The sequence below is a fragment of the Nicrophorus vespilloides genome, unplaced genomic scaffold (assembly GCF_001412225.1).
Source record: "Nicrophorus vespilloides isolate i.1.1-1 unplaced genomic scaffold, Nicve_v1.0, whole genome shotgun sequence".
NCBI lineage: Eukaryota > Metazoa > Arthropoda > Insecta > Coleoptera > Silphidae > Nicrophorus > Nicrophorus vespilloides.
In genome coordinates, this window is record NW_017096079.1 from 2881 (window position 1) to 29530 (window position 26650).

At 31.1% G+C, this 26650-nt stretch overlaps 4 protein-coding genes and 3 non-coding genes across 12 annotated transcripts; 3 read left to right on the top strand and 4 right to left on the bottom strand.

The window, feature by feature from the left end:
- Window positions 1–337: 337 nt before the first annotated feature.
- On the bottom strand, window positions 338–411 carry Trnai-aau. The gene has a single exon. It is a non-coding gene; the product is annotated as a tRNA-Ile (tRNA).
- Window positions 412–4081: 3670 nt separating this feature from the next.
- Window positions 4082–15693, top strand: LOC108569436 (protein FAM13A). Of its 4 annotated transcripts, none has more exons than XM_017930990.1 (5): window positions 4228–4245; window positions 13192–13523; window positions 13632–14795; window positions 14860–15075; window positions 15151–15693. In XM_017930990.1, exons 3-5 carry the CDS (start codon window positions 13641–13643, stop codon window positions 15538–15540), a joined length of 1761 nt encoding a protein of 586 aa, XP_017786479.1. In that variant the 5' UTR covers window positions 4228–4245; window positions 13192–13523; window positions 13632–13640; the 3' UTR covers window positions 15541–15693. The 4 variants fall into 4 exon arrangements, with proteins under 4 accessions (XP_017786477.1, XP_017786479.1, XP_017786478.1 ...); XM_017930989.1 differs by lacking the exon at window positions 4228–4245 and adding an exon at window positions 11472–11779; XM_017930988.1 differs by lacking the exon at window positions 13192–13523 and having other exon boundaries at window positions 4082–4245.
- A 1939-nt stretch (window positions 15694–17632) lies between these two features.
- On the top strand, window positions 17633–20125 carry LOC108569427 (bifunctional 3'-phosphoadenosine 5'-phosphosulfate synthase 1-like). The gene is made up of 8 exons (XM_017930974.1): window positions 17633–17690; window positions 17803–17896; window positions 17950–18552; window positions 18612–19052; window positions 19109–19264; window positions 19320–19568; window positions 19624–19909; window positions 19968–20125. Exons 2-8 carry the CDS (start codon window positions 17873–17875, stop codon window positions 20060–20062), a joined length of 1854 nt encoding a protein of 617 aa, XP_017786463.1. The 5' UTR covers window positions 17633–17690; window positions 17803–17872; the 3' UTR covers window positions 20063–20125.
- Window positions 20126–20250: 125 nt separating this feature from the next.
- Window positions 20251–23566, bottom strand: LOC108569431 (intersectin-1). The gene is made up of 6 exons (XM_017930978.1): window positions 23252–23566; window positions 22740–22948; window positions 22465–22667; window positions 22202–22404; window positions 22042–22146; window positions 20251–20642 (listed from the first exon to the last, which is right to left on the bottom strand). Exons 1-6 carry the CDS (start codon window positions 23298–23300, stop codon window positions 20341–20343), a joined length of 1071 nt encoding a protein of 356 aa, XP_017786467.1. The 5' UTR covers window positions 23301–23566; the 3' UTR covers window positions 20251–20340.
- On the bottom strand, window positions 21307–21380 carry Trnai-aau. The gene has a single exon. It is a non-coding gene; the product is annotated as a tRNA-Ile (tRNA).
- Window positions 21513–21586, bottom strand: Trnai-aau. The gene has a single exon. It is a non-coding gene; the product is annotated as a tRNA-Ile (tRNA).
- An 885-nt stretch (window positions 23567–24451) lies between the features above and the next one.
- On the top strand, window positions 24452–26415 carry LOC108569438 (E3 ubiquitin-protein ligase parkin). Of its 3 annotated transcripts, XM_017930993.1 has the most exons (9): window positions 24452–24491; window positions 24561–24796; window positions 24854–25040; window positions 25095–25297; window positions 25350–25498; window positions 25556–25754; window positions 25807–25944; window positions 25992–26193; window positions 26249–26415. In XM_017930993.1, the coding sequence occupies exons 2-9, from the start codon at window positions 24581–24583 to the stop codon at window positions 26356–26358; spliced, it is 1404 nt and encodes a 467-aa protein (XP_017786482.1). In that variant the 5' UTR covers window positions 24452–24491; window positions 24561–24580; the 3' UTR covers window positions 26359–26415. The 3 variants fall into 3 exon arrangements, with proteins under 3 accessions (XP_017786482.1, XP_017786481.1, XP_017786483.1); XM_017930992.1 differs by lacking the exon at window positions 24452–24491 and having other exon boundaries at window positions 24501–24796; XM_017930994.1 differs by lacking the exons at window positions 24452–24491; window positions 26249–26415 and having other exon boundaries at window positions 24501–24796; window positions 26006–26151.
- The last annotated feature ends 235 nt before the right edge of the window (window positions 26416–26650 follow it).

Below are 26650 nucleotides of genomic sequence, written 5' to 3' on the forward strand. Positions count from 1 at the left end.
TAAAACTTCAAAATTAAGGATATTAAACTTACTAACAATGAATTTTTAACAATCTAGAACAAATTAATTACTTTCATCTTTTACACTACTTTAATATTAGATTTTATAATTAAGATTAAGCCAATTAAAAAAAAAAACATGGAAATTTCAGTTTTATTTAAATCACAAGTTACTAAAATTTTCCGGTAATTTCGAAGTAAAACAGGAAACCAATAATATATAATTGTAATAAAAGAAATTATATGCATGTGCACATATAGAATATAAAAAATTATTAAAAGAATGATGAGATCAAAATTAAGAAAATCTTAAATAAGAGATTAGGTAAAATTAGATTTGGCCCATGAGGGGATCGAACCCGCGACCTTCGCGTTATTAGCACGACGCTCTAACCAACTGAGCTAATGGGCCAGATATAAAAAATTGCAGAAGAACCATATAAGAATTAAAACTGCTATTAAATTATATCAGATGTATCAAAAGCTATTAACACATAATAACTCCGTTTGCAAATCGGCGGATTGAAAACTTTAGGGCCTGTCCTAACACTCTTTAAGGGCATTGGGCGATAAAAACTGTGCCTAAATCCGGATTTGCATTTATAACGTATATTCAGTATATATTATATAAGTATTCTATATGGAATCTGTTTGTAAATACATTTTGAAGCATGTTATTAGCACATTGTTAAGTGTCAGTTTATCATAGAAACTGTAATTATATTGAATTTTAAGTGTAGACATGTATCATGTATTATAGAACAAGAGCGCAAAATAATTTTACCATTGCACTAAAATGCAAGCGAATAAATAAATTAAAATGACGTTATATTAACAAACCTAAAGTGGAATAATTGCTACTAATTGTAGTATTTGATTTGACAGACACAGACACAGACAATGATGTCAGACTAAAAAAAATTACATATAATTGTGTATTATATAAATATGAAACATTCAAAACTTACTTTCTTTCTTTCTTTCACACTCTTAAAAAATATTAATGCAGTTTCAATTAACAATTTATCATTAATTATTTCTACTCTCCGACAATCTAAATGAGACCAGTCAAAAGCCAATACATTTTTTAACTAAAAAAAAATAAATATTTAGAGGGTTTCATAATAAAATTGCGCCTCTCAAGTGCTTAATTCGCCACTGTATAACATTGTAAGCTATGTTGTTTTAGTTATGTAATTTACTATTATTTGTATTTACTGTTTGTGTAGTTGAATGTAAATTAAGATGATATGTATCATACTAAACATAAATAGAAGTATAATAAGTGGGTAACGTAAACAAGCTAAAGATATTTGTAGAATTGAAGGAATTGGTAGGAAATGTTAAACAAATACGCAATTTACGGTTGAACAACAAAACAATAATAGAGCATATACTACAAGATAACCTTTTATATTTATAATTATATCGATTATATACGTAGTAGTTTTTATTTATCAATAGAATTATACAAGATTATCATTTGGGGTCATACGACGCAATAAAACTACTGAAGGATACATCTTCACATTTAAAATATTAATATTATGTTAATTGAGATTGAAAAATTATTTGCCGATATGATTTTCAAATAATATAAAATAAAATAGTAAACCAATTACTTGTTCACAAAAATAATGGATCAATTTTATTACATATCAAATAGACATTTATCAATTAGTAATTGTATTTGGTAAATTAATCATTCAAACTTGTTATTAGATTTAACTAATTATTTATGGGTCATAGGTTGCTGCCCTCTGATGCAGACAGAGTATGTTATTCGTATGATCCATAAAATAATTATTTACTATTGATTATAATTTTATTATTGGTAGTAATATAAATATTTACTTTAGTTTTACTATTACGATGTGAATTTTTAAAGAAAACAGTAGTTGTTTTTATTTCATGATATTAATATTAGTAAAATGATTACTATGCAAATAAAAATGTCATGTACATGTTGTAATTTTGGAAAACTTTTTTTTTATATAACTTTTATTATTCATTCACAATTTGCCAACATCTCTGGCAATAAGTTGAAGGTTTTTTGATTTTGACGACACTATGAAACTTTAAACAATAAAACTAACTTTTATTTTCTAAAGGGGAGGTCGAGAGTGTTGTGTCTTTTTAGTCTGTGGGGGGTGTCAGTATTGTCTAGGAGGGATAACGCGAGACTGTTGGGGTGGTTTTCCAGTCTGTTCTGGTAACGGGCATTGAATATGGGAATTTCACTCTTAACAGTCTTCATGTGGAGGTCGTTGTGTATCGTGTCGTTCGTCACGTACATTTTATTGAGAACAAATATTATTAAATATAGTACAGATATCCCCCAACATACGAACTAGTTCCGTTCCAAATGTCAAATTTGTTCGTAAGTCGGAGAATTAAAAAAAAAATCAAAATGTACTTATCTTACCACACTTTATCATAGTTTTTACTTTGATATATGTTAAATTTATTGACTGCATAAATTTGAAAAAATAGATTAAAATAAACAAAATACTTACTTACAAATACTTTTCAATGTAGACATCATAATTATTTAATGAAAATTCCAAAAATATATTTTATTATCGAAATTATCAATTTTTGTTTAGATACTTAATTTTTGTATCACTTATATATCTCCTTGTAACAAGTTAGAGCTTTGTTCGTAAGTCCGGGAGTTTGTAAATCAAAACTACTTTCTTATATACATTTTTATTAAATATTATTGATTAATTAATATATGAAACACGACTAATAATGATTTTGTTCAATTTTAATTAATGTAACTGTTTTTAGTTAAAAAAAACTTCTAATATATGTAAAAGCTGGTGACTAAAAGGAAGAAGTAAAAATAACGGTAAACAATCTTTTTAGCTTATTTTTATAATAAATTGTAAATGTAACATTTTGAAGTACACATTATACAATTACTTCAACGTGTCACATTTCCAATAGGAAAATGAAATTGTGAAATCACAATTACAAAGTTAAATAGCAGATTTTCTTGACAATATAATGACTTAAGCGATTTTTCATACATGAATAACAATGAGAAATTGTCATTAGCAATTAAATTGACTTATTTTTCTTACGTAATCTAATGTAAGCGCATTTTAGAAAATTAAAACAAATATATACGCGATTTTCATGGAGTTAAAAACTTGAAAGAAAAAAAAATTCTAAAAAAAAATATTCTACAATAAAATACTAAAATAACGTTTTGATAAGTTACGTAACATTAACAGACGTAAATTATAACAAACATAATTTATTGTACACATATTTTATAAAATATATCCCAATTCTAAACATTTTTTTATTTTATGAATGACCCAATTCTAAGTCAATTTGTCAAGGTAAAAAAGGTGCGTCTTACCGTCCAAATATACACATTATATTTAATTATTATTCTTAAATATAAATGTTCAATACAAGGATGTAGCAGTAATTTCTTCTTAATTATTTACTTGCTATAAAAGTTGATGTTAGAAACAGAAGTAATAAAATTGATAATATCAAGTGCAGATTAAATATGGATTTAAGGTATGTGGCGATTTCCATTTGTGGTAACATTATACGAGAATTAATGAATTATATGTAAGTAATACGTTCACCTTGGCCCTTAAACGATATTGAATAATTTTATTGCAACTTATTAACAAAAACTGAAGGTAAAATCGGAATAAGCGAAACGTGCTACATAAAATAAATCGAGTTGAAGAGCCTTCGTAGTAATCATGTTTTGCTTTATTTATGAGACGGTAAATAAAAACAGCAGTCCGGGAGGAAGCAACACGTATTCGTCGTTGTATAAGAACCGACTTCGGAAGTAACAACAAAATATTTGGATAAACATTTAACACGGCCGTTAAGCAGGTGCTTAACGGCTTTAAACGCGTTACGCAACTGATACCGAGTTTTATTATTTTTTTTTTTGGCTTTTATCAAATGCGATCCATTTATTTATTCATTACTAGTTTGAACTGATCGCGCGTCCATTATTATTTGATGAGGAGAGTCACCTTGTCTGCGTGTGGGAAAACAATGTGAAACGACGTGCATTCGCGAAATTTATAAATGCGATTTATCGTGCATTACTGTTGCCACTTTCGAAGCGGACTCCAAGCAAAAAGCATTGTTTACATGCCTCCTGCATGAACCGCACTGTGCTCACCGGATTTGATAACGCCGCATTCGCACTGCAATGATCCTCTATGCAACACATCCATGCTTTTCTTGCAATTATGATGTGAGTATTGATTTTATACACTATCCACGGAAATTCTAAAGTGCTGACACCCTGTTTACTAACATCATCTGCGCCATTAACATCATAGACTCACTAACACTTATTTTTTTCCAATTATCTAAGCAATTATTCTGTTTACAAATTCGCGCAAGTTTCAAAGATTGATCGGAGATTTCCACTAATTTATTAACGAACGCAGAGGAACGGTGAGAGAGAGAGAGAGGAAAATCGTTTTATGCTAATAGCTAAATTTAAATAAAACCTGTTATAAAATTGACCATTAACATATTATGCAATCGCACACATCGATATAGAAAATAAAGTAAAAGCATTTGCGACGCTCTTTCTCTCTCCTTTAGCTGCTCTATTATTAAACTTTAAACACTATTACTATGTTTTTTTTCTTAATTGCTTGTTTACCATCTTTTCAAACTACGCGTTTCAGAATCAAGTTAAAATTAAATCTTATCAACTATAGTTTCTTTTCACCAATTGAATAACCAACTATTGATGGATTTTAGATCAAAAAACGGAAATTCCTTTGATGTAAGTTTAATCACGTGTTATTACATTTGTTCGTTTTTTTTATATATATTTTTTTCTACTAAATGAGATTATCCTGTTTGAAAACGAAATATCGTGACTGTTTCTGTAGTCGAAATAATATAGCAAATGCAATGTGTTTGCTTCGAATCATTATTTTATACAATTATGTGAAGCCTATTTAATACGAAAAAACGAACGAAACGTGTATTTTGACGTGACCTTGTATCAACTGCGAATTAATTAAGTAAAAAATAGTCTTTCTCTGCTGAAATACACATGACTTTTATCTTTGGTCGTCGTACTTAGTTGCTCGTCGTGTTATCAAGAGGACTTCGCGGATTGTTTTAAAGCTGATATGATTAACGGTGTGTTTGTTCACGAGAAATCGCAGAATAAATAATAATATTTATTGATTAATTAATACAATAAACGGTAAGCAAACATAAGTAAAAAAAAACTATGTAACATTCTTAAAACATTCATATCATCTTAATTACAACAATATTAGATACAAATTTACAACTATAGTAATACCTCGCAGAGTGCGGTTTGAGTATTGGCCGATTGAGCAAAAAAAAATGTATAAAATTATTATTATTTTTAGACAAAACTCATCTCTTTTCCAAATATTTGCTCATGTGGTTTAAAGTCCGGTTTCTAACAGTGCGGAGGTATTGTTGAATATACTGAATTAAAGAAACTTCAGTGATTACAGATTATATTGACTAATTATTTCTCTAATCTAATCTTTAAATTATTTTATTTATATTAATCAAATTACTATTTATTTATATATCATATAACTAAATAATCATAAACAAAACATTTCTGTACGCTAATCCTTATATTATACCTCACTATCTACTCATTAAATACATTATTCTCTTATGGAAAACATAAGCTTAAACGTTGATAGTATAGTACAACCACATATAGAATAATTACAATGGGTTTCATAACGTCTCGATCGTGGGCGATGCGTAAGAATGTGTACAGAGAATGCCACATAAGATTATTATTCATTGTGAAGCAGCTGTTATTTTAGTATTTCCGGGATTCACCTGATGGGACCTTGTCCAAATTTCATTTTGGCCCAATTTCTTTCTTTTCACTCCAATTTGTACTATATAAGCGGTATAACTGTTACTTCAATTTGAAAATGTTATTTATATGATTTTGACTAACATCAAGAGTAATTCATGTACGTAATAGAATTAACAGAAATCAAAAATATTTTTATAGAAATTTATTAATAACATTTATCAACGTCGATTTACGACGGGGTTTCGTTCCTACAAAAGCCGTCGCAAATCGAATCGGCGTTAAATGAACCCAAATTTACAGTGAGGTAACTATAGGGTTTAGTTAAATGTAACATCAGCAATTAATAAGCGTTATTTCACAGCAGCGTTATTGTGAATAAACCGGCGCAAAACGACTTGTAAACAATTTTCTGTTGATAAATTGTGATAATTAAATAGTAACAAGTTATACAAAAAAACAAGTTCACAAAAGTTGGAGAAAAACATATTTATAATATAAAAATTCTATAATTTTCTTGTTGTGAAAACCAATTGAAAAAGAGGATAATTTCTCTAGGTCATAGGAGAATTAAGAAAGTTTAAGATAAATTTATGTAGAACAATAATTAGATTCTAGATAATAGCAACAGATTAGATTAAAAGCAATAAAAGTGTGCAAAGAAATAAATTTTGTTAATTTCATTTTGATTTCTACTAGTAAATTTATTAATAATCAATCATTTAATCGCGTGTGTATTCTTAGTCTGTAACTAAATTTGATGAAAATTTTTAAAATCGATGTGTTAAATGTATGGAAGGAATACACGATCATCCATTTATAGGGGCTTTTCGTACCAACCTAATGTTATCGACATAATAAAATCATTTTAATAAATTTCTTTAAAATTAAAAAATTAAATTTATTTTGATACATTTACATTTTTTTTTTATATTTCTTGTCATCTTTTATAATTGAAAATAAATTATAATGTAATGATTTTTTTGCAAATATGTGAAGGTGCGTATATTTTGAGGCATATTTATTATAAAATTAAATGAAATAAATCATAATAGCAATAAATTATCGAACAAACAAAATCCTATTGACCGCCCACATCTATTGTGGATTTAAAATAAAAAATAACAACAAAATTTTAAGAATCGTAGTGTTGATGTTATTATAATTTGTTGATGCTATTTTTTCCATTGATGTCATGCTTTTAAGTAACATCTGTTTCTATTATTTCAAAAAAAAAAAATGTTTACACAATACCATTTAAAATAATAATTTATATGCTGAATAATTGGAACGTGTTATTTCTGGACTAATATTGAAAATGAGTATTTGTTAAAATATCCAAATATTTAGAATTTTATAAAGTCTATTAAATTAAGTTTATTTCTATATATTCTGTTAAAGTCTTATTTGTTATTACGTAGTTGTTACGAGTGAAACATCGTGGCTCGATTACAATGGAAAGTGACCCTGAAAAAGTAATAATATTAACTAATTTTATTAGTATCAATTTGACGCTAAGGAAGAAACGAAGATTGTTAAATTGAAAATTCCAATGTGTACAGAATGCAGTGATAAACTTACTAATCAGACGTGTAAAAGTTTAGTAAACAGAATGGGACGAAACCTTTGTTATCGAGAATCTATGTAAATATTTAAAAAATAATAATATATAGCCTATCTATAACATTAATCACCGAGTAATGTGTTAGTAGTGAATGAGACAGTTTACGGCACGCGTTTCGTCGAAGTTACAATCATTGTTGTCCAATTTTGGATATCAAAACTTTCTTTTCAATTGTAATTTTTCATATATTGGTATGTATTAAATCAAGTCCACGAAAACACAATAATCATCATCATTAACGAATTATGATTGTTTATAACATAGAAACAATTATTAAGAATTCTTTAAAATTTAGTTATTAAATTAAGACAATGAAAATATCATACACATGACTTTTTCTTTATTGATAATTACGACTTGCAATTTCGTCGTGGAAAGAAACTGCTGCAACAGAAATCAGAATTTAATAGAATTTGAACGTGTAAACAGTTTTTTTAAGAGATATTGAAACAACTTATTGCTGATAGTGCCGCCTGGATTGACCTTAATTCAATACGTGCAGCGAAATAATAGTCTACGCGTGTATTTGTTATTTCTCGAAACCAATTGTTTCCATGCCAGAAACGGATTCGACTAATTACAGATTTTAATTCGTTTGGCACATGAGCAATAAATAACGCACTAAACAGACTTCGCGAAGCCCCTGACCTCAACGAATGCCGTCGTCTCCAAATCATGCTCATACTCAATCCGTTTTTGATCCTCACTTTTACCGGCAGAAACTAAACGATACGCTAATTTTTTGCAAACGTCCTCAATGCGAACTCACCGAAGTTATTGATGAAAACCTATAAGGAAAAAAACAAATAAATATACATCCTTCAAGGACGCGAAGCCTTATTCGCGCGTCGTATTTTCTTCCAATTGGATAACAATTTGTAGAAAACCCACCTGGTGAATTTGTCACAACGCATATATACTAAATATTATAAACTGATTATTTTTAGAACACTGAACAAATAAGCAATAAAAATCTTAATGCTTTCTTCCAATATACACGGCTATTTTTAATCTTCCATTTTATTTTGTTCGCTTTTACGTATTAGAATGGATTATGTAACGCTTCGGACGTATCGAATGTTCCTGTTCCGCGTATATTTAAACGGATACATACATACTTACGTACGTTATTTTCGGGTTTTCGATTTGAATTGCTAAATCTAGTAAGGTTTCGTTGCGATTCCCATCCACAATGCTCTCTCCGCAAATTACATTTTATAAATATCCAGACATTTCTATGGACTCGCAGTATATTGACTTGTTTTCAACAGAATACATAAGGCTTTCCAGAGTCAATAAATATGCTGTTCAGATAAACATTAGTATATATCATAAAATATTCCTTCCGTACATATTTTCAAAGACAAAACATTAGTATATATCATAAAATATTCCTTCCGTACATATTTTCAAAGACAAATTAACTTCTTTATTGACCCAACAAATAGTTGGCATAACTACCAAAACTACTTCATATTCCACACCGGATAAATCAATATTAATTATGTAACAACATCAATAAACAGTATAAATACCTTATCTTTGAATAACAGAATCAATAGTGTTTATTACGCATCAAATGTCTCGGAAAGCATATCTAATAATATTCATGCATTTCTGATACGAATGTAAAACTAATAAAGTGCGATTTCTATGAACGATATTAGTCACAGGTTCTAATTGCAATTGCAAAAAAAGTTGATTTTTCGCTAAATAAGATGTATAAAACTTCCTATTATAGTGTGTAAAAGCGCAAGTCATTTGGAATTGTTGTTAGATCGTGGAAAAGTACCGAAAACGATTTGCGGTAGATCTGCAAGCAATTTAATAATTTGATATGGTAATTGCGGTATTAATGTATATTATTTGAATTATTTTGCATACGCTTAGTATATGCTAATGAGATTATTTAAACGAATCTTCCATAATTACACACGCTTTTTACATACAAGGTGAATCATTCCGCGTTTAACCTGAATGAACAAAGAATACTAGTTTTTTGCAATATTCTATCGTTTTATATTCTATTTCTGACCGATTTCTATGTTTCCGGGCTCCTATTAATAAATTGACCTTAACGAAGATCATTTAAAATTAATATCTTGCACTTTACTTAAATCTTAGTAGTATTTGTTTTTTTACGAAGTTTTCATCTTAAGAGTTTAACGATCACAAAATTAGTACTACCTCGCATAGTGCAGCTTCGTTCAGTACGGATTCTTTATAGTACGGTTTGAAATTTTCTAAACAAACTAAATTTTAATTTTAAAAATAAATTGATTTTTTTTATCATTTATACAGAAAAAAATTATTTTTGTGTAATTTATATTTATCCTCGATTAGTGCGGCTTTAACAGTGCGTTTCTTAATTTTCGTAAGCTATGATCATCAACTATGACGATACTCTACGTTATTATATATCTTCTCTCTTATGTTATTGCCAAATTGAAACGACGACAAACAAGACATTAATTTCGCTACGTATTTTGATTTTGTTTTATATAAAAATAGAAAATGAGATCTTTCGGAAGGGATTAAAAATAGCGGCATATTTATTTTTCTTCCCATATTTTTGTTTGAACTAAAAAAAAATAGAAAACATCGTAAAAGGGGTTATGACTAAACTCGTGTTTATAATAAACAATGAGCTGATTTTTTTCCTCAACTTTACAAAAACAACAACAAAACTTCTTCTTAAGTATGCGAAAAGAAATGCCGATATCTTCCGAAGATTAAAAGTGAAAGCATCCAGAAACTTGTCACTTGTAATTATATAACTTAGTTACTAAAATTGTTCGCTTCAAACCAGTTTGCAAAAGCGAATTATATATACAAAAAAACAATTAAATAATTCAGTTCACGTTTGCAAGAATATCTACATATATCTTTTTTTTGTATTGCAGTATTTGTCGTAATTGTTTAAGAGTTCAGCTAAGGATATAAGAGCCAATGCCACGACTGAATGATTCCATTTTATATTGTTTCTCCCTGGCACTATTTTGCTCTGCCTTAAATAAATCACTTGCGGACGCAAGAAAATGTTATTTCTTTACCCTCAAGGACTTCGAGAGGAAAAACTAAATTTAAAATAATCACGTTCGCAAATGCAAAACTTTCATCTAGGATCGTACACTCGTTTATTATTTGCGAAAATATTTATCTAAATACTCTTATATTTTATTAGTTTCTTGAAGTAAATTTCGTTAAAGTAACGATTTTAATAAGAATTTAGTAAAATTATAAGTTTAAACTGAAGGACAGAAATGACGTTTTATTATTGATTTTATGAGGTAATCAAGAGGTAATTAACTGTTTGAATATTAATTTTATAAAACAAATTAGAGGATATATTTTTTTTTTGGTTTTATTAAAAATTCATCAGTAAATTATATTGGATGACTGTGATTGTGATATGTTTTGATGAAGGGACAGAAATTCTTTTGAGCTGCGTGGAATTTTCCACTCGTCAAATCAGATAACTGTCTGAGCGTTTTAGTCAACTATACGATATGAATACGAATATGTCTTATATAACTTTATCACCACGTGTTCTTGCGCAAAATGTTTTTTTTAATACCACTAGATCTGAATTGATAAATACACATTGCAAAAAAATTGTATAAAAATAAATTTTTGTTTAAATGATATGTTTGAATTACGTTGTTTGAACAACTATAAATAGCCTGAAATACTTTGAAACATTTGCAGTAATTTGCATTCAAGTAAAAATTGTGGGTTAAAACAAAAATTAGCATGTTTTACGAAACAATGACGCTCTTGCAAATAGAACGAGGAACAAATGCCACACGAGCCAAACTACGACAGACAGGTTGACGCATTTTATAAGATCATCAGATCGTCTGGGATGAGACACCGAGACCAATATTAAACTTTTGGCGCGTGCTATGCTCTACATTTGTTGTGTTTTTTTTTTTAAATATTTTGTTTTGACTTGTTCTTTTTTTTTTAATTTGGTCAAAGGAAGTGCTTATAAATCGAAGTTGCATTTGGTTTTGGAAATGATTAAGCAATTGGCTTTCATTAGAAACTGTCGTTGGGCAATTCGGTTTGAATTCAAACATCGTGCCGCGAAGTCGCGGGACTTCGTTCAGAGTCAGCGCGGTTTTAGCCGCTTCTAAGAACTAGTGATCTGGTACTAAAGTTCGTCCTGTTACTCACTGGAGGTATTTCACTCACTCGCTAGTGTGCATTACTCCGGCCGGCTTTTAAGTGCATTGCCATCCGAGTCTTCATTGATTTTTGACACAACCAAGAACAACAAACCCAATTTTCAAGTGACCGATATTATGGCTGGTACGAAGGGTGAGTTTCAAGATGCAGAAGAACATTCTCGAAGCAAATTCAATATGGTCTCTATCTGCTTCTCTCTCTCTCTATTTCTCTTTCTCTCTATATGTTTAGCTGTCTTTCGCTCTTTCTCCTCGCCAAGCAAAATAAATTCTGTGCGTAGCATGAGGCATAATAATAATCGCACCTTTCATTTCAATACTGTTGCGTTTTCTAATTAGAATTCCAATATAAATAAATGACTGAGTTTATTTAAAATAAACAAACATAACACTCTCTGCATAGAATAAGGCTTGATCGCAGTGCAGTCAGTAGTCGTCTCCTAGTTGTTATCGCACAACGCCCATCCAGATTTCCCCGTGCCGGAAATTGGGGCGTTTGGAAATTTTCCACAAGGCAAAATTTTAATTTTAAATCTGCTGCTGCTCTCACTCCGATCTTCCCAGAAAATCATGGTAAATTCTACTCGTAGCAAAAGCATTATATATCCAACGCTCGAATCTAGATTAATTAGAAAGTTTTTGTAATTGAATTTCCAGAATATTTTTCCCCATTTTTTTTTTGTTCTTCTTAAATTTCGTTTCGCTAAAAGATCAATTCGTAAGAATACAAAATTGTAGCCCGTAAACAACTTTCTATTTTTTTTTTTATCCTTAAGATAGTGGAAAATTTCCTAAATATTATTTAGGTTTATCGAATGATTAGTCCAAGGATATTCTGGCGAGATTATATGCTTGATGGCATATTTTTGCGGTGCGCCTTTAAATTTTAGTACGTAAACAAAATTCGATTTTTTTTTTCTTCGCGAGAAATTTAGTAGCCAGTATTATGAGGCACGTGCAGAATCGTGTGACCGTGAACTAAAAAAAATTGCTTTTCAAATTTATTTATTTCTTTTTTTTCGCCAGTGAAGCTTCACTTAGGCGTGGAAGGTAAATATTTTAATTACGTTTTGCCTGCGCCAAAAATGACCGATTACGTAACTATGTTTTGATGAAAATGTGCGCGAGTGTGTGTTTGTCTGAAAGGTCTATGAACTTGACGATTACTTATGGGAGTTTTTGGGTCAATTGATTTTTCTACAAAACACATTCCGTTTTATAAAAGAAAAGGTGAAATTATATATGATATTTGTTTGCAATTAATAATGTATGTTATATAGTGACGTCTTTGGCATATTATGTTTGTAGGATGTAAATATGTAGTTTAAAAATATCATTGGTAAGTTGCCAAGAAATATTTTTAAACCGCATTAGAGTTAAATCGGTGAGAGAGGCTTAAAACAGTAGAAAAAAAAAAAGAGTAAATACAGAGTTTGTTTTGTTTGGTGCGAAAAGGGAAGAAGAATTATGTAAATTTAATTTTGTTACACTGTTTTGATTGATCTTAATAGGCATTGATTGGTGACGTATGGTGTTTTGTTGCAGGCAATTAAGTGGTGAATTCTCCACCTTCTCTCATTCGTGGACCTTTGGTATCCACATGCTAAAATTGCGACTCGTTTCTACACATTTTCTAAAGCAGCCATAAATCTGCAATGTGTCGCGATAGGGATATGAACCTGTGAATTTAGCAATATAATAGCTCTTGGTTGTACAAGTGCGTTTATTTTATACAAAAACAATAAATTAATAATCAGTATTAATTAACAAGCATCTTTCATCTGCGTTTCACATACACTCATTTTTCTCTCATTGCAAATTCCTTCGTCATTGAGCGGCGATTCCAAAGATTGTGCTCGCTGCTAAGGCGGTGTAATGTAAGTAGAAGCTGGACCACGATACCCCCACCACCGTCACTTTTTGGCACTGTCCATTAGGTGTTCGCGAAATTTGGACCCACATTCTAATCATTGTTGTTCTTGCAGTGTAGTCGTATGGTAGATCCAGACGTTATGAAAGGTCCACACACATTAGAAGATACTAAGAGGACATCCAATGACAGAGAGAGCAAGTTTGCTAGAGTTAAACGGATGTTAACATGCCAGTCCAAATTGCCAAGCACCTACGATGAAGCTAGGGCATCTGTTAAGGCCCGTAAAAGAAAAGAGCGTCAAGAGAGTATAGGCTCCATTTCCCAGGAGCGAAAAGTCATCAGATCGAATTCGGAAGAACGTCCAATCACCACCAAAAACGATATAAGACGCGTATCCAGCAATGAGGACTTCCAGAAATCACCGTCAACCCAAAATAATAACGATGGCGTTGCAACCCCTGCGGTTCAAGATGGTCCAATTAAAATAAGTTCACATCGCGAAATCGACGATGGGGAATTCGAGAAGCGTCGTTCGCATGAGCGCTTCTCCAGACCACTGCTACCGCGAGGAGGCAGATACAATCAAACCCGCAAACCAAAAACAAAGCATTTTCCTAAAGCATCAGTCAAAGATAAAGCTCTACCCAAAAAGGTGAAGCCTGCAGAGGAATCGCAACCAATAGAAGCGGATACAGACACGTGCAACTTTCTGCAGTTGGTGCCGGTTGAAAAGGAACGATCTCCGAGTCCCGTCCACACTCCGGTTTCTCCAGCATTAGACATTACCACTCTCCACCAGCAAATTGACTGCTGCGATCCTATTCCATCGTACACGAACCGGGATGTTACAGAAATCAATGAAATTGCCCCAAGCCTCTCCGTTGTTCCTAACCGTCTTTTATCATCGCCTAGAAACTCAGTAATCATAACGCAGCGCATCTACTTGAATCCTGACGTGCCGCAGCACACCTTGAAAGATCCCAAGAATCCTGTAGAACAGCGTTTAAAACAGCTTGCCAAGCAAATCAATAGTTTAAAGAAGAAAATTAAGAAGTATGACGAGGAATTCGAAGTGAAATATGGATATAAACCTTCGCACGCGGATAAATTAAACGAGAAATCAATTAAGAAGTTGTGTACTGAATTGTCGAAGCTTAAAAAGGAGCAGAAACAGCTTCAAGAAGATGCCACGTCTTTGCTTACCGTTCCGATAAACAATGTAGATGATAATAAACCTACTGCTTTACTTAAGGATACGATATTGGAAATTGAAAAGGTATTTAATTTATATCTAATCGTTTCATCCGTATTAATATGTTGTTCCTTTTTAATAATCGTAGAAATTGGAAACGAAAAGAATTGGATCTGAGCGAAGCTTAGATATCGAGGAGTTGTCCAATGAACAATTAGTTGAAGAAAAAATTGCAGTTCAAAAGAGTCTCCTTTATTTAGAATCAGTACACGGTAGACCTACAAATAAAGAAGATAAAGATTTAGCACGGCCCCTCTACGACAGATACAGAAGTCTAAAAAGGATGGTCGCGAGATTGACAATGGTAAGTGGTAAATTTTACACCTTTAACAATCTTTGTAAATCCCATATTAATCTTTATGTAATCGCTTATTTACAGGCTAACAATATTATTGAGTTAGCAACAATCCACGAGCATGAAACGATGGATTTCGTGTCTTTGCCAACGCAAACGGTGGAGACGGAATCCGAAAAATTGACATTAACAGGAAGCACCACTGACAGTGATACAGACACATCTATTGGTGAGAATTTGCATGCTATGAGCTTAGAGGAACTCACAATGCAGCAGAGAATGACAAATGAAGAAAAGAAACAGCTGCGGCGATCTCTGAAGGAATTTGAAGCGAATTTTGAGAGCACGACTGGAAGGAAATTGCAAAAGGAAGATCGTAGTCCAATGGAGACCGTCTATATATCGTACAAGAAAGCCAAAGCCAAATTGAGACTCTTAGATGCATTAGTTGGTAAACAGATCCAGGCCCGTTGATCACATTTTCGTTTAACTAAGTGTATTCATATCATATTTTGCATGAAAGCAAATGGGATTTTTGTTTTTATTATTATTATTTTTTTATGGAATAGACCAAAAGTCAAAAATGTTGATACAAAAGTATTATAATATATTAATAATTGTATTTCATTAAGTTTGTATGTGTATTCTATATTACCTGTAATATTTATCAATCATTTTGTGTAGGGCTATATATTAAATGTAATATTTGAGACAATGCTTTCTATATTATACACAATGTGCTATTTCTAAAAAAAAAAACAAGAGTAAAATTTGTTTCATTACTTAATAAATTATTTCGTATTCATTTAATATAACCTTCCTGTTTTCCTAATTTTATTACAATAAATTGTAAATGTGTGTTTAGTTGCATAAATTATCGCAAAGTTTGGTAATTGTCAAATTTAGATAAGTGTAGAAAATCGATTTAAAATGGAATTTCAATGAAAAAAGTTTAAATTTCAATTTACTAGTATTATTTGATTTCACATCAAACAATTCCTTTAAATTATTTAGTAATAATCACATGTTTAGTGATAAATTTCAATAATAAAACCATTACGAATATTTAAATAGCAAATAATGTTTATCATGGAAAATACTGTTTATTGTAATATTTCCTGTTTATTGTAACTATTCTCCGAACTTGTGTCATCAGGGCATTACATTATATTTAATGTTTATAAACAAAATATGAGTACGATTTTTGTTTGGTCAAGTTATTAAAATATTTCTTCACTTAGATTATTGTTGGTTTATGAAAATAAATAGTTACTTGTTAAGAATATGATGTATTTTCGTAACATTCATAAGTTTAAAATGAATTTAATATGACAATATTCATATATCAACTAAATTCCAAAGCTTATTAACACTCACATTCGTTTTATACTTCTGTTATTCACTATATTAATCTCTTTCTTTTTTTCTGAATTATCGTCATAATATCAATAAAACATAGAATTAACTCAACTGTAATCATGGTCATTTACATGCCTCGATAAATCCACAAAAGTATCCAGCATTCATTGTCACGGATACAAGGAAAAGAAAGGTGCGTTTTTTCTCTCTAAAATTGCAATTCCGTGCTGTGCAATTCTGAACAAAAAGTTTTTAATTGATGATCGACAAAAAAATTATTGCTGTAATCATTTTCCATGTTATTTAAAACGTTATAATTGTTTACTCCTTTACCTAAAATTTTGAAATTTTAAAATTAAGTTTTACTATTTGAAAATTATGGTTAAAAAATAATATTGTAAAATGTATTGTAAGTGTTTGTGTAAATCTCTATGTAAATTAAGTATTCATATCGCAATGTTTACTTTGATTAATCACGATGTCCCGTTTCGTAAAACGGAACAATGACAAAACACTTAGGTTCTTACTTTTTAAATAAAATTATATCTCATGAAACCCCAGCATGTATTTTGTTTATTGATTAACGAAGTCTTAAGCTGGCATGATACAAGTCATGTTATAAAATAAGTCAATGTAATCAAAATAAGATTATATAATTATAATTTTAAACAACATAACTTAATAATCATTGTATGAGTTTATATACAAAAATAATTTTGTTTACTTTTGTTTATTCCTATTACTTTATAACAGTTCCTTTCATTTTCAAAGTCAATGCAAAGCAAAGAAAAATAGTTTGCAATCAACCATAAACCACAATTATTTTTCTTTGAAAAAAAATGCCAATAATTATGTAAGTCAAAGTACACAAATGTTATTATCACAAATATATTAATAAGAAAATGGGTCATCAATGTATTAGAGACTTATCATCATCTGTTGCTTCTTAAAACTACAACCGATAAATTATGTTTATATATATGTAATAATGTACTGTAAGAACGCAAAATATGTTTTTATAATTACAATTCACAATCACTTTATTTAATCAAATGCAATAACAATAAAAGTGTAATCATTAAGTATATTGTTTAATCATTGTATAAGCCTACATCAAATAACAAAACACATTTTCAGCAAAACGTGAATCCAAGGTTAAATTTACGCAAGGATAAAGATTTGGTCAAAAAAAAAATGTGCTGAAACTTATATAAATAAGAGACAATTTTATGGAATTGCTTCAGTTCACATGCGACTATTAAAATGTAAGTCATTACTTTGATGTGTGGTTTATACTAAATATTATCCTCGGCGTTTTTTTTCTTATTTATCATATCAAGCGAGGCTTTCTCTTAGAAATTTTTATTCTTATTCCAGTGTAAGATTCTCAGTTAGAAAGTGGAGTCCGCATTTACTCTTCAGTCGCCAAATAAATATTTATAATAAAATGGCTTTCATTCAGGACAAAAAGGTAAATGTGATTAATATTAAATTTATGTTTTGTATTAACATTTGTATATTTAGTTCATCCAAAAGGCGACTAACGTGACCGAACAAAATCATCATGTAAGCAGGACGAAGCGCGGAAAAATGCTGGGCAATGTGTTTAGAGGCTGCACGATTTGGTTTACCGGACTTTCGGGCGCTGGAAAAACGTCCATTTCGTTCGAATTGGAAGAGTATTTGGTATCCAGAGGCATTCCAGCTTACAGTTTGGATGGTGATAATATGAGAACTGGTTTGAATAAGAATCTAGGGTTCTCCAAAGAGGACAGAGAGGAGAATATCAGAAGAGTGGCTGAAGTTGGAAAACTTTTCGCTGATGCAGGTTACATTTGCCTGTGCAGCTTCGTATCTCCGTTTTCCGAAGACAGAGAAATGGCGAGAAAAATCCACAGTCAAAGCAATTTGCCGTTCTTTGAAGTCTTCGTGGACACGCCGATTTCCGTATGCGAGAAACGAGATATTAAAGGTCTCTACGAAAAAGCTAGGAAAGGTTTGATTAAAGGATTCACTGGAATTGATCAGGAATACCAAAAACCAGAGGTTCCCGATCTGGTCGTTAAAACAGTAGATTCTTCAATTAATGAATCTATGATGCACGTTGTTGAAATGTTAGAAGAGAACGTAAGTTAGCTCATATTTCAATACGGATAAAAGTTAATAATATTTCAATGTTGATTTAGGCAATAATACCAAAGCAGTCTTTAAATAATATTGAAGTTAAGGAGTTGTTTGTACCAGCACAAGATTTGCAAAAGGTTAAGGTAGAGGCGGAAAATTTGGTGAAATTGGAGATCAATGCAGTAGATTTACAATGGTTGCAAGTACTTAGCGAAGGCTGGGCTAGTCCTTTGAAAGGATTTATGCGCGAAGATGAGTATCTGCAAGTTCTCCATTTCAATTCATCGACTACAAACAACGACTCGATCAATCAAAGCGTTCCCATTATTTTAACTATTTCTACTGAAAACAAAGACAGACTTTGCCAATCTACATCAATTACTTTAACGCACAAAGGTAGAAATTACGCAATTTTGAGAAACCCCGAGTTCTACCATCATAGGAAGGAGGAAAGATGTGCTAGGCAATTTGGAACTACAGACAAGGATCATCCTTACATTAAAGTAATGATTATAACTAGATAGAGTACATTTTAGTATAATCAATATTTACTTTATAGATGATTTACGATAGCGGAGATTGGATCATTGGAGGAGATCTCGAAGTTTTGGAACGTATTTATTGGAACGATGGATTGGACCAATACAGGTTAACCCCTTTGGAACTGAGACAACGTTTTAAAGATATGGAAGCTGACACCGTTTTTGCTTTCCAGGTATTGGATTTAGATTTAATTTAGTTCAGAATTATTACCAGTTTTACATTTCTAGTTGAGAAATCCGATTCACAATGGACACGCACTTTTAATGACTGATACAAAGAAGCAACTTCAAAGAAAGGGATACAGAAAACCAGTGCTACTATTGCATCCCTTGGGAGGTTGGACAAAGGATGATGACGTTCCGTTGCCTGTACGCATGGAACAGCATCAAGCTGTTTTGGATGATGGACTTTTGGATGCTAAGAGCACCGTTTTGGCTATATTCCCGAGTCCCATGATGTACGCCGGACCAACAGAGGTAAAATTATTATTCTTCCCGGCTTATTGTAATTAACTTATTTTGTTTCAAACAGGTGCAATGGCATGCCAAGTCGAGAATGTGCGCTGGGGCCAATTATTATATTGTCGGACGTGATCCGGCCGGAGTACCACACCCATTGGGTTCTAAAGGTTCCGTCGATGGAAACCTTTACGAAGCTACTCACGGAGGACGAGTATTGAAAATGGCACCAGGTTTAAAATCTCTGGAAATAATACCATTCAGAGTTGCTGCTTACGACATGAAGAACCAAGAGATGGCTTTCTTCGATCCATCAAGAAAAGAAGATTTCGATTTCATCTCAGGAACCAGGATGAGAGGTAATGTTACTTTAATCTCAAATCATTGAGTGCGAATAAAAACAAATTTAATTTGCAGGTTTGGCTAGATCCGGAGAAAATCCACCTCATGGATTCATGTCTCCGAAAGCCTGGAAAATATTGTCCAGCTACTACCAGAACTTACGAAAGTGATATGTGTAAAGAGGAAAAAAAAAAGAGATATATACCATGTATATTTAATATAAATATAGGACGTAAATGTAACTAATTTTTAATAATTTAATTTTATTTATGTGTAAAATAGAATAATATAATATTATAAAACATTTTATTCTTATAATTCATATAAATCTTAGAAATGAAAATAAAAAATAAGGCACTTAAATATTCCACAACAGTTTCGTAATATTATTAATTATAACGTTTTAAAAGAATAACTCCTTTCGATATCAGGCATGGACGGACGATCCTTATAAGCTGGTCATCGCCGGGGGTCTCGCATAGGCTTTTGGTATGAACCCGTACTTCCTCGTCTTAGGGGCGTACGCCCATAGCCAGCCATCCACAGTTTGGTTGCTCAGATCTGCGTATATCCAATCTCCTCTTCTCACCGATAGATCATCCGGTGCTTGGGCCTTGTAATCGTAGAGCATAACCAACTCGGTTCCATGGTATCTCAAGTCATCCGCACTTGGCGAATTCATATGATGAGATACGTTCGTATTTGTAAAGCTCGATGTTCCATTTTGGTTGGTCGTAGAATTCAAATGACCTTAAATTATTAAATCGTAGTTTAATACAAAATTTACATAAATTTATAATAATTTAAATATTTATAATAGTGTAATTCTGCATTAAATTAAACTATACAAATTATCTTATTACCACAATTGTATATTAAATAATAAAGAAAACAATAATTTTATAAATCTTGATGTTGATCAATTTTATTAGAGGTACACAAATAAATTGTGTTAATAATTAAAAATAGAATGTAGTAAGTACAATTATGGAGATTATGACTTCATAATACTACATAAATACGTGCGTGGAAGTCAGCAGATTTTAGTGATAGTATAAATCATGATATGATGTAATCACGTTTTACTGCATCCGTGATAATAACAGTAGGTCATTGAGGACATCTTAAAGTAAACTATCCAATTTATGTAACACGTATATTAATTATAATATTTTTTCCAAAATTATAATTATTTAAAAAAAAATGCTTTGATCAAGCTATGGTCGAAATGCAATAAATGTATATAAATAAAAATACACAAACCTCTAATAACTAAATTATATTACAAAGCTTATCATTTTCTAACAAAATAATCACAAGTAACATATTTTTAATGGTAATTTTATGTAATTATTTATTGTTGAAACTAAACTAATGCGAAAATATAAAATTGTTATAGTTAGCAATAAATAATTGGCCCATGAGGGGATCGAACCCGCGACCTTCGCGTTATTAGCACGACGCTCTAACCAACTGAGCTAATGGGCCAGATGCTTCCAAGTAATATTGTTTCCTATATTATTTTAATGCGTTTGATTCGTACTTTTATATTCAAATATTTCTCAAGAATATGTTAAATAAACAATCTATTACATAAGATTTAAAAACTAAAATTACATGTGGCCCATGAGGGGATCGAACCCGCGACCTTCGCGTTATTAGCACGACGCTCTAACCAACTGAGCTAATGGGCCAGATATTAATGATGTTATTAATAAAATCCTCCAAAATCGATAATTACAAACGCATAATTCACTTACAATAATAAGTAAATATTGAAAAATGTACATATGTATTATAAATTTAGTTACATAGAAATATTTCGAATATGTTTGTTTATCTAAATTGATAATTATGGCTATCAACAGGACCGTCTTAAGATATTTTAGCCAATAAGAATAATGCGCATCTCTTCGTAAGAAAATACACGGAAAGGGTATCAAAATTGTCACCTTGGTTATAAAATGGGCTATGTTTTTTGACTATCAATAATCTTATTTAATAGTTAATACTCATATTTTTAGTATATTTCAAAACATAATACACGGAAGATTTAAGATTATATCTACTACTACTGCATGTGATTATGCATTCAATGAATGATATTAAAGTCGACTTTTGGTATGGTATTGATTAATGTAATATTTACCTTGTATAACATTATCAGCCGGATACACAAAGCCTGATGGAATAAATCCCTCTTGTCCATCACTTCTAACTATCCAATACCAATCTGGATCTTCCCTATTTAAAACTGAAATGAACAACTATTATTAAAATACAACACGTAAGTATTGATTAAATCTTACCAGTCACAAATTCGCCTCTTTCCACAGATACATCGTTTTCGTCTCTAGCAATGAAAGTGTACAGTACTATGTACCTTCCAGATGGATCTTTCGCAAATGGCAACATATCCGGTTCGGAATGTATACTAATCGGAGAACTAGCCACAGCGCCCTGTTTTTTACCCAATGAATCACAATCGCTTGTATCTGGTGCAGCCAATTCGCTTTAAATAAAAACAAGATATTCAAATTTCAAATTATTATTACATAATAGTTAATCTTACCATTCCGTAGTATTTTCCGGATTCGGCAGTGCGTGCTCTGCAGGTCCCACTTGTGTATCTCTGGGTAGTTTCTTCTTAATTGCTAATTGAGCTAAATGGCTATTATAAGGTGTGCAATAAGAATGTGGTATAAAACCTTCTTGTCTTGTATCTAAGCCTATCACATAAACCCAATCATTTTCTCTGTATAAAATATTAACAATCTGCAAATGCAAATAGTACAAATGTTTACATTTGAATAAATCGAATTATTTCTTTTCTGTTAATAAACTTACTTGTCCTCTTTTAACTTCAAGCTCATCATCAACACAAGGTGTAAAATCATGTAAAACAACCATTTTACTATCTGGAGATAAACCATGTTCCTTTTCAATGCCAACTCTCACTAAAGTTTCAATACTTGCAGAGCCTGTGATCCTTCCCATTCCAGGAGTTAATCCGGAATTCGTTTTCATCAACTCCTTATCAATATCAGCGCCAGTAGCTACAAACAAAATTTCAATATAAATTTCAAAATAATAAAATACAATTTTATTACATGATTTAAATAAAATGTGTGTTTTTTTTTTGTTAAGACAATGGGCATTGGCAATTAACCATTCCCACAGTCCGCAATTAAAAATTCTAATGTATATTACTTCCGTTAGTAGCCTGCCAGGATGCAGGATGCTGATTATTGCCTAACAACCAAAAGACGGCAATAAACAAATTAATTTTGACCTATATTTTTTTTATCCAACAAACCAAACATTTTAGGAATTTGTCGATAGAGTCGAGCAATACTCACGTTTTTTCTTTTTACCCCTGCGAATTCGCACTGGACACAAAAATGCCATTGTTTTAATTCAACTAATTGCTAGTTCTCTTTTTTCTCATAACTTTCCTGAAGCTGTGTATAAAAGATCTGTCAAATATCATCGACCTGTTGTTTTGACAGGAAGAGGGTAAGACAACCTGTTACTGACTGTTACCAGACTGAAGGTAGTCTTAAGTTCTTTAATATTGAAGAACGTGGACTAAAAGACGCAACGATGCGCAGTGACTTCGATGCGTGAGTACTTGACGAACTCGCATTCTACTACACTCAAGCCCAATATACAATATATTTTTCTGTATTCAAACATTTTTATACAGCAGTTATAAATATTGCACTAACAATAAATTCACTTGACTAATTTATATTGTTTCTACCATTTATCAATCAATAAATACTTGTTTAATGTACGAAGACAGTTGTTTGCTGCTTTTGTTGTTGTTGAGTTTATTAGTACCGAACAAACTCGTAGAGGTCAGAATTATCGTCCAATTCATTCCTTACATAAAAAATTCATTTAAAAAAAATATCAATGTTCATTTACTTATTTCTGAGCGTCAATTTATAATTTTATTAAATACAGTGAAACCTCGCTTAACGAGTTTAATTCGTTCCAAAATTTCCGGATTTTTACTCGTATAGTGAAACATATCCAAAAATACACATAATATGTGTAAACAAATTTTGAAAATGATGTAAGTAAATTTATTCAATAATAAAATTTGAAGTAGAAATCATAACAAAATATAAACATCAATAAACCAATTTGCATAATAATAATGTGTGCGTTTCTTGAATCAATATTTAACAGTGACCGTTCGTGGCGCAACCTGTACCTATGTTATGTAACTGAAAAGTCGTTGGAAGTGACAATTACATAACTAAATGTCCAATGTGTACCAATTAATAAAGTTAATACTGAAATGTTCATTTAAATACGAAATCTTGAGTTAATTTTATATATGTAATTATTCCTAATTAATTATTACTCTGAAAAAATCTTATAAGATTTTTAGAAATAAATTATCTTAGACTATAAAACTTTAAAAATGTAAATGTGGGTTTGAAACAGGAAAATATTAATTTCAAGTTAATTTATTATTATATAATAAGTTAAATTTTAAATTAAGAAATTTTGTTTGCACTTATGTAAATTTGGTTGCCTATATAAACTATGTATTCAATGGTGGTTTCAGCTGTAAATAGAAAACAGGTGATTTTATTTTTATGTAATTTATTGTAGGTTACAATTTTTTAATTATGAGTTTTTTAATTGATTTAGTAAGGAATTTTCTGCACAGCATGCTGCAGTTGTTTTCGTTTGGCAAAAATACAATCAGTAACACACTGAACATTTATATCAAGACGAACACTGGTAACACTCTGTCAGTGAATCTAGATCCACAATGGGATATCAAGAATGTAAAAGACTTTGTAGCCCCAAAGCTTGGGCTGCAACCAGAGGAAGTGAAAATTATATTTGCTGGCAAAGAACTGGGAGATAATGTTACAATTGCTGTAAGTAAAAAAAAAACTAATGTTGTGTAAAATTTTCATTTCAGTTACTTTTTTCAGGAATGTGATTTGGGCCAACGGAGTGTGTTACATGCAATTAAGATTAAGAAAAGAATCAAAGTCCCAAGTCAGTCAAATAGTTTGTTGGAAGAGAATGAGGAAGATTCAGGATCTAAACCATTGTGTGAAACATTATCTGATTTAACATTTACTTCAGATGATGACACATCTGGAAATTTAAATGATAGTTAGATATTAATACTTTGTTTTTATTATAATATTATTAATTGGCAAATTTCAGGTGGTAGGGAAAGTTTAAAAGTGCATTTCTATGTGTTTTGTGCAACTTGTAAATCTCTGAAGTCTGGTAAACTTCGAGTGAGGTGTCACTTTTGTAAGAGTGGTGCATTCACTGTACACTGGGATCCACAAAGTTGGGATGATGTGTTGGAACCAAAGCGAATAACTGGCTTATGTGAAAATAACCCACAACTATGTTCTGATGTAAATAATTTATTGAATGATTTTATTATTTGTACTTAATATTATTTTACAGATTTTAGATAATAAGGAACCAACATTTGCAGAATTCTTTTTCAAATGCTCTGAACATGCGTCGTTAGGGGAAAGTGATGAAGCTGTACCTTTATATTTGATTAGACCTAATTTGAGAGATGTCCCTTGTTTAGCTTGTGCGGATATATGGCATGTTTATATTCATAAATACGAGATATTGATGAAATTGATAATTTGATGTTTTAGTGATCCGGTTTTTGTTTTTCCTTGCGCCGAACGTCACGTAACATGCCTAGATTGTTTCCGACAATACTGTACAACTCGTTTAATAGATAGACAATTCTGGCAGCACCCAGAACTAGGATATACATTAGGATGTCCCACTGGATGTGCTGATTCCTTTATAAGCGAAATACACCATTTTAGATTATTGACTGATCTACAGGTAATCAACATAAATTTAAATTATTCTCAGTGTTTGATAAATATCTTTACAGTACACCCAATACCAAAGGTTTGCAACAGAAGAATTCGTTTTACAATCTGGTGGAGTATTGTGTCCACAACCTGGCTGTGGCATGGGGATTTTAGCTGACGCGGACTGCACAAAAATAACGTGTCTTAATGGATGCGGTGTAAGTTATTCAACGACTGCTCTAGAACAACGTTCATCCGTTTTTAGTATGTGTTTTGTAGAATGTGCTTGCAAGGATACCACATTGGAGAATGCCAGGCTGCAGAGAACGTTAATATCAACGGCGACTGCAGTTATAACGTTGACCCAATTAGGGCAGCCGATGCTAGATGGGATGAAGCATCAAAAGTGGCCATCAAAGTCTTAACTAAGCCTTGCCCTAAATGCAGAACACCCACAGAACGGGACGGTCAGAATGAGTTTTATAAATATTAGGAAATATTTATATAAATTTGTGTTTTCAGGTGGTTGTATGCATATGGTTTGCACGAGAGCGGGTTGCGGTTTCCATTGGTGTTGGGTTTGTCAGATCCCATGGACAACGGAATGTATGGCAAATCATTGGTTTGGCTAAAAAAAAGAAATGTACATTCTTTGTAATTAAATCATTGTTTTTGTTCATTTGAGTTAATGTGTATATGTAAATTAGATTAAATGTTAGTTGTTATTTTATTTTGATTATATGTTTATGTGTTATTTTATTTACTAATTTATCAATAAACAAATGTTAAAATTTAGTAGATTATTTAAAAACAACATTCAATAAATAAAACATGATGTAAACTATTATATTAATAGAATGCATATTATAATTGTTATTAATATTGATAATTGTTATTGATAAATATATATCATATTAAACTGAA

Excerpts from the sequence above, each read along its gene's own strand:
- LOC108569427 (XM_017930974.1), top strand. The coding sequence starts at position 17,873 with ATGGCTTTCATTCAGGACAAAAAG. Across the intron at positions 18,553-18,611 it reads TTGAAATGTTAGAAGAGAAC|GCAATAATACCAAAGCAGTC; the intron begins GTAAGTTAGCTC and ends ATGTTGATTTAG. Across the intron at positions 19,265-19,319 it reads ACACCGTTTTTGCTTTCCAG|TTGAGAAATCCGATTCACAA; the intron begins GTATTGGATTTA and ends TTACATTTCTAG.
- LOC108569438 (XM_017930992.1), top strand. The coding sequence starts at position 24,539 with ATGAGTTTTTTAATTGATTTAGTAAGGAATTTTCTGCACAGCATGCTG. Across the intron at positions 24,797-24,853 it reads GAGATAATGTTACAATTGCT|GAATGTGATTTGGGCCAACG; the intron begins GTAAGTAAAAAA and ends TACTTTTTTCAG. Across the intron at positions 25,298-25,349 it reads ACCCACAACTATGTTCTGAT|ATTTTAGATAATAAGGAACC; the intron begins GTAAATAATTTA and ends ATTATTTTACAG.
- LOC108569431 (XM_017930978.1), bottom strand. The coding sequence starts at position 23,300 with ATGGCATTTTTGTGTCCAGTGCGAATTCGCAGGGGTAAAAAGAAAAAA. Across the intron at positions 22,949-23,251 it reads CAGGGGTAAAAAGAAAAAAC|CTACTGGCGCTGATATTGAT; the intron begins GTGAGTATTGCT and ends TTTTGTTTGTAG. Across the intron at positions 22,668-22,739 it reads TTGAAGTTAAAAGAGGACAA|ATTGTTAATATTTTATACAG; the intron begins GTAAGTTTATTA and ends TTGCATTTGCAG.
- LOC108569436 (XM_017930988.1), top strand. The coding sequence starts at position 4,201 with ATGATCCTCTATGCAACACATCCATGCTTTTCTTGCAATTATGAT. Across the intron at positions 14,796-14,859 it reads CGATATTGGAAATTGAAAAG|AAATTGGAAACGAAAAGAAT; the intron begins GTATTTAATTTA and ends TAATAATCGTAG. Across the intron at positions 15,076-15,150 it reads TGGTCGCGAGATTGACAATG|GCTAACAATATTATTGAGTT; the intron begins GTAAGTGGTAAA and ends GCTTATTTACAG.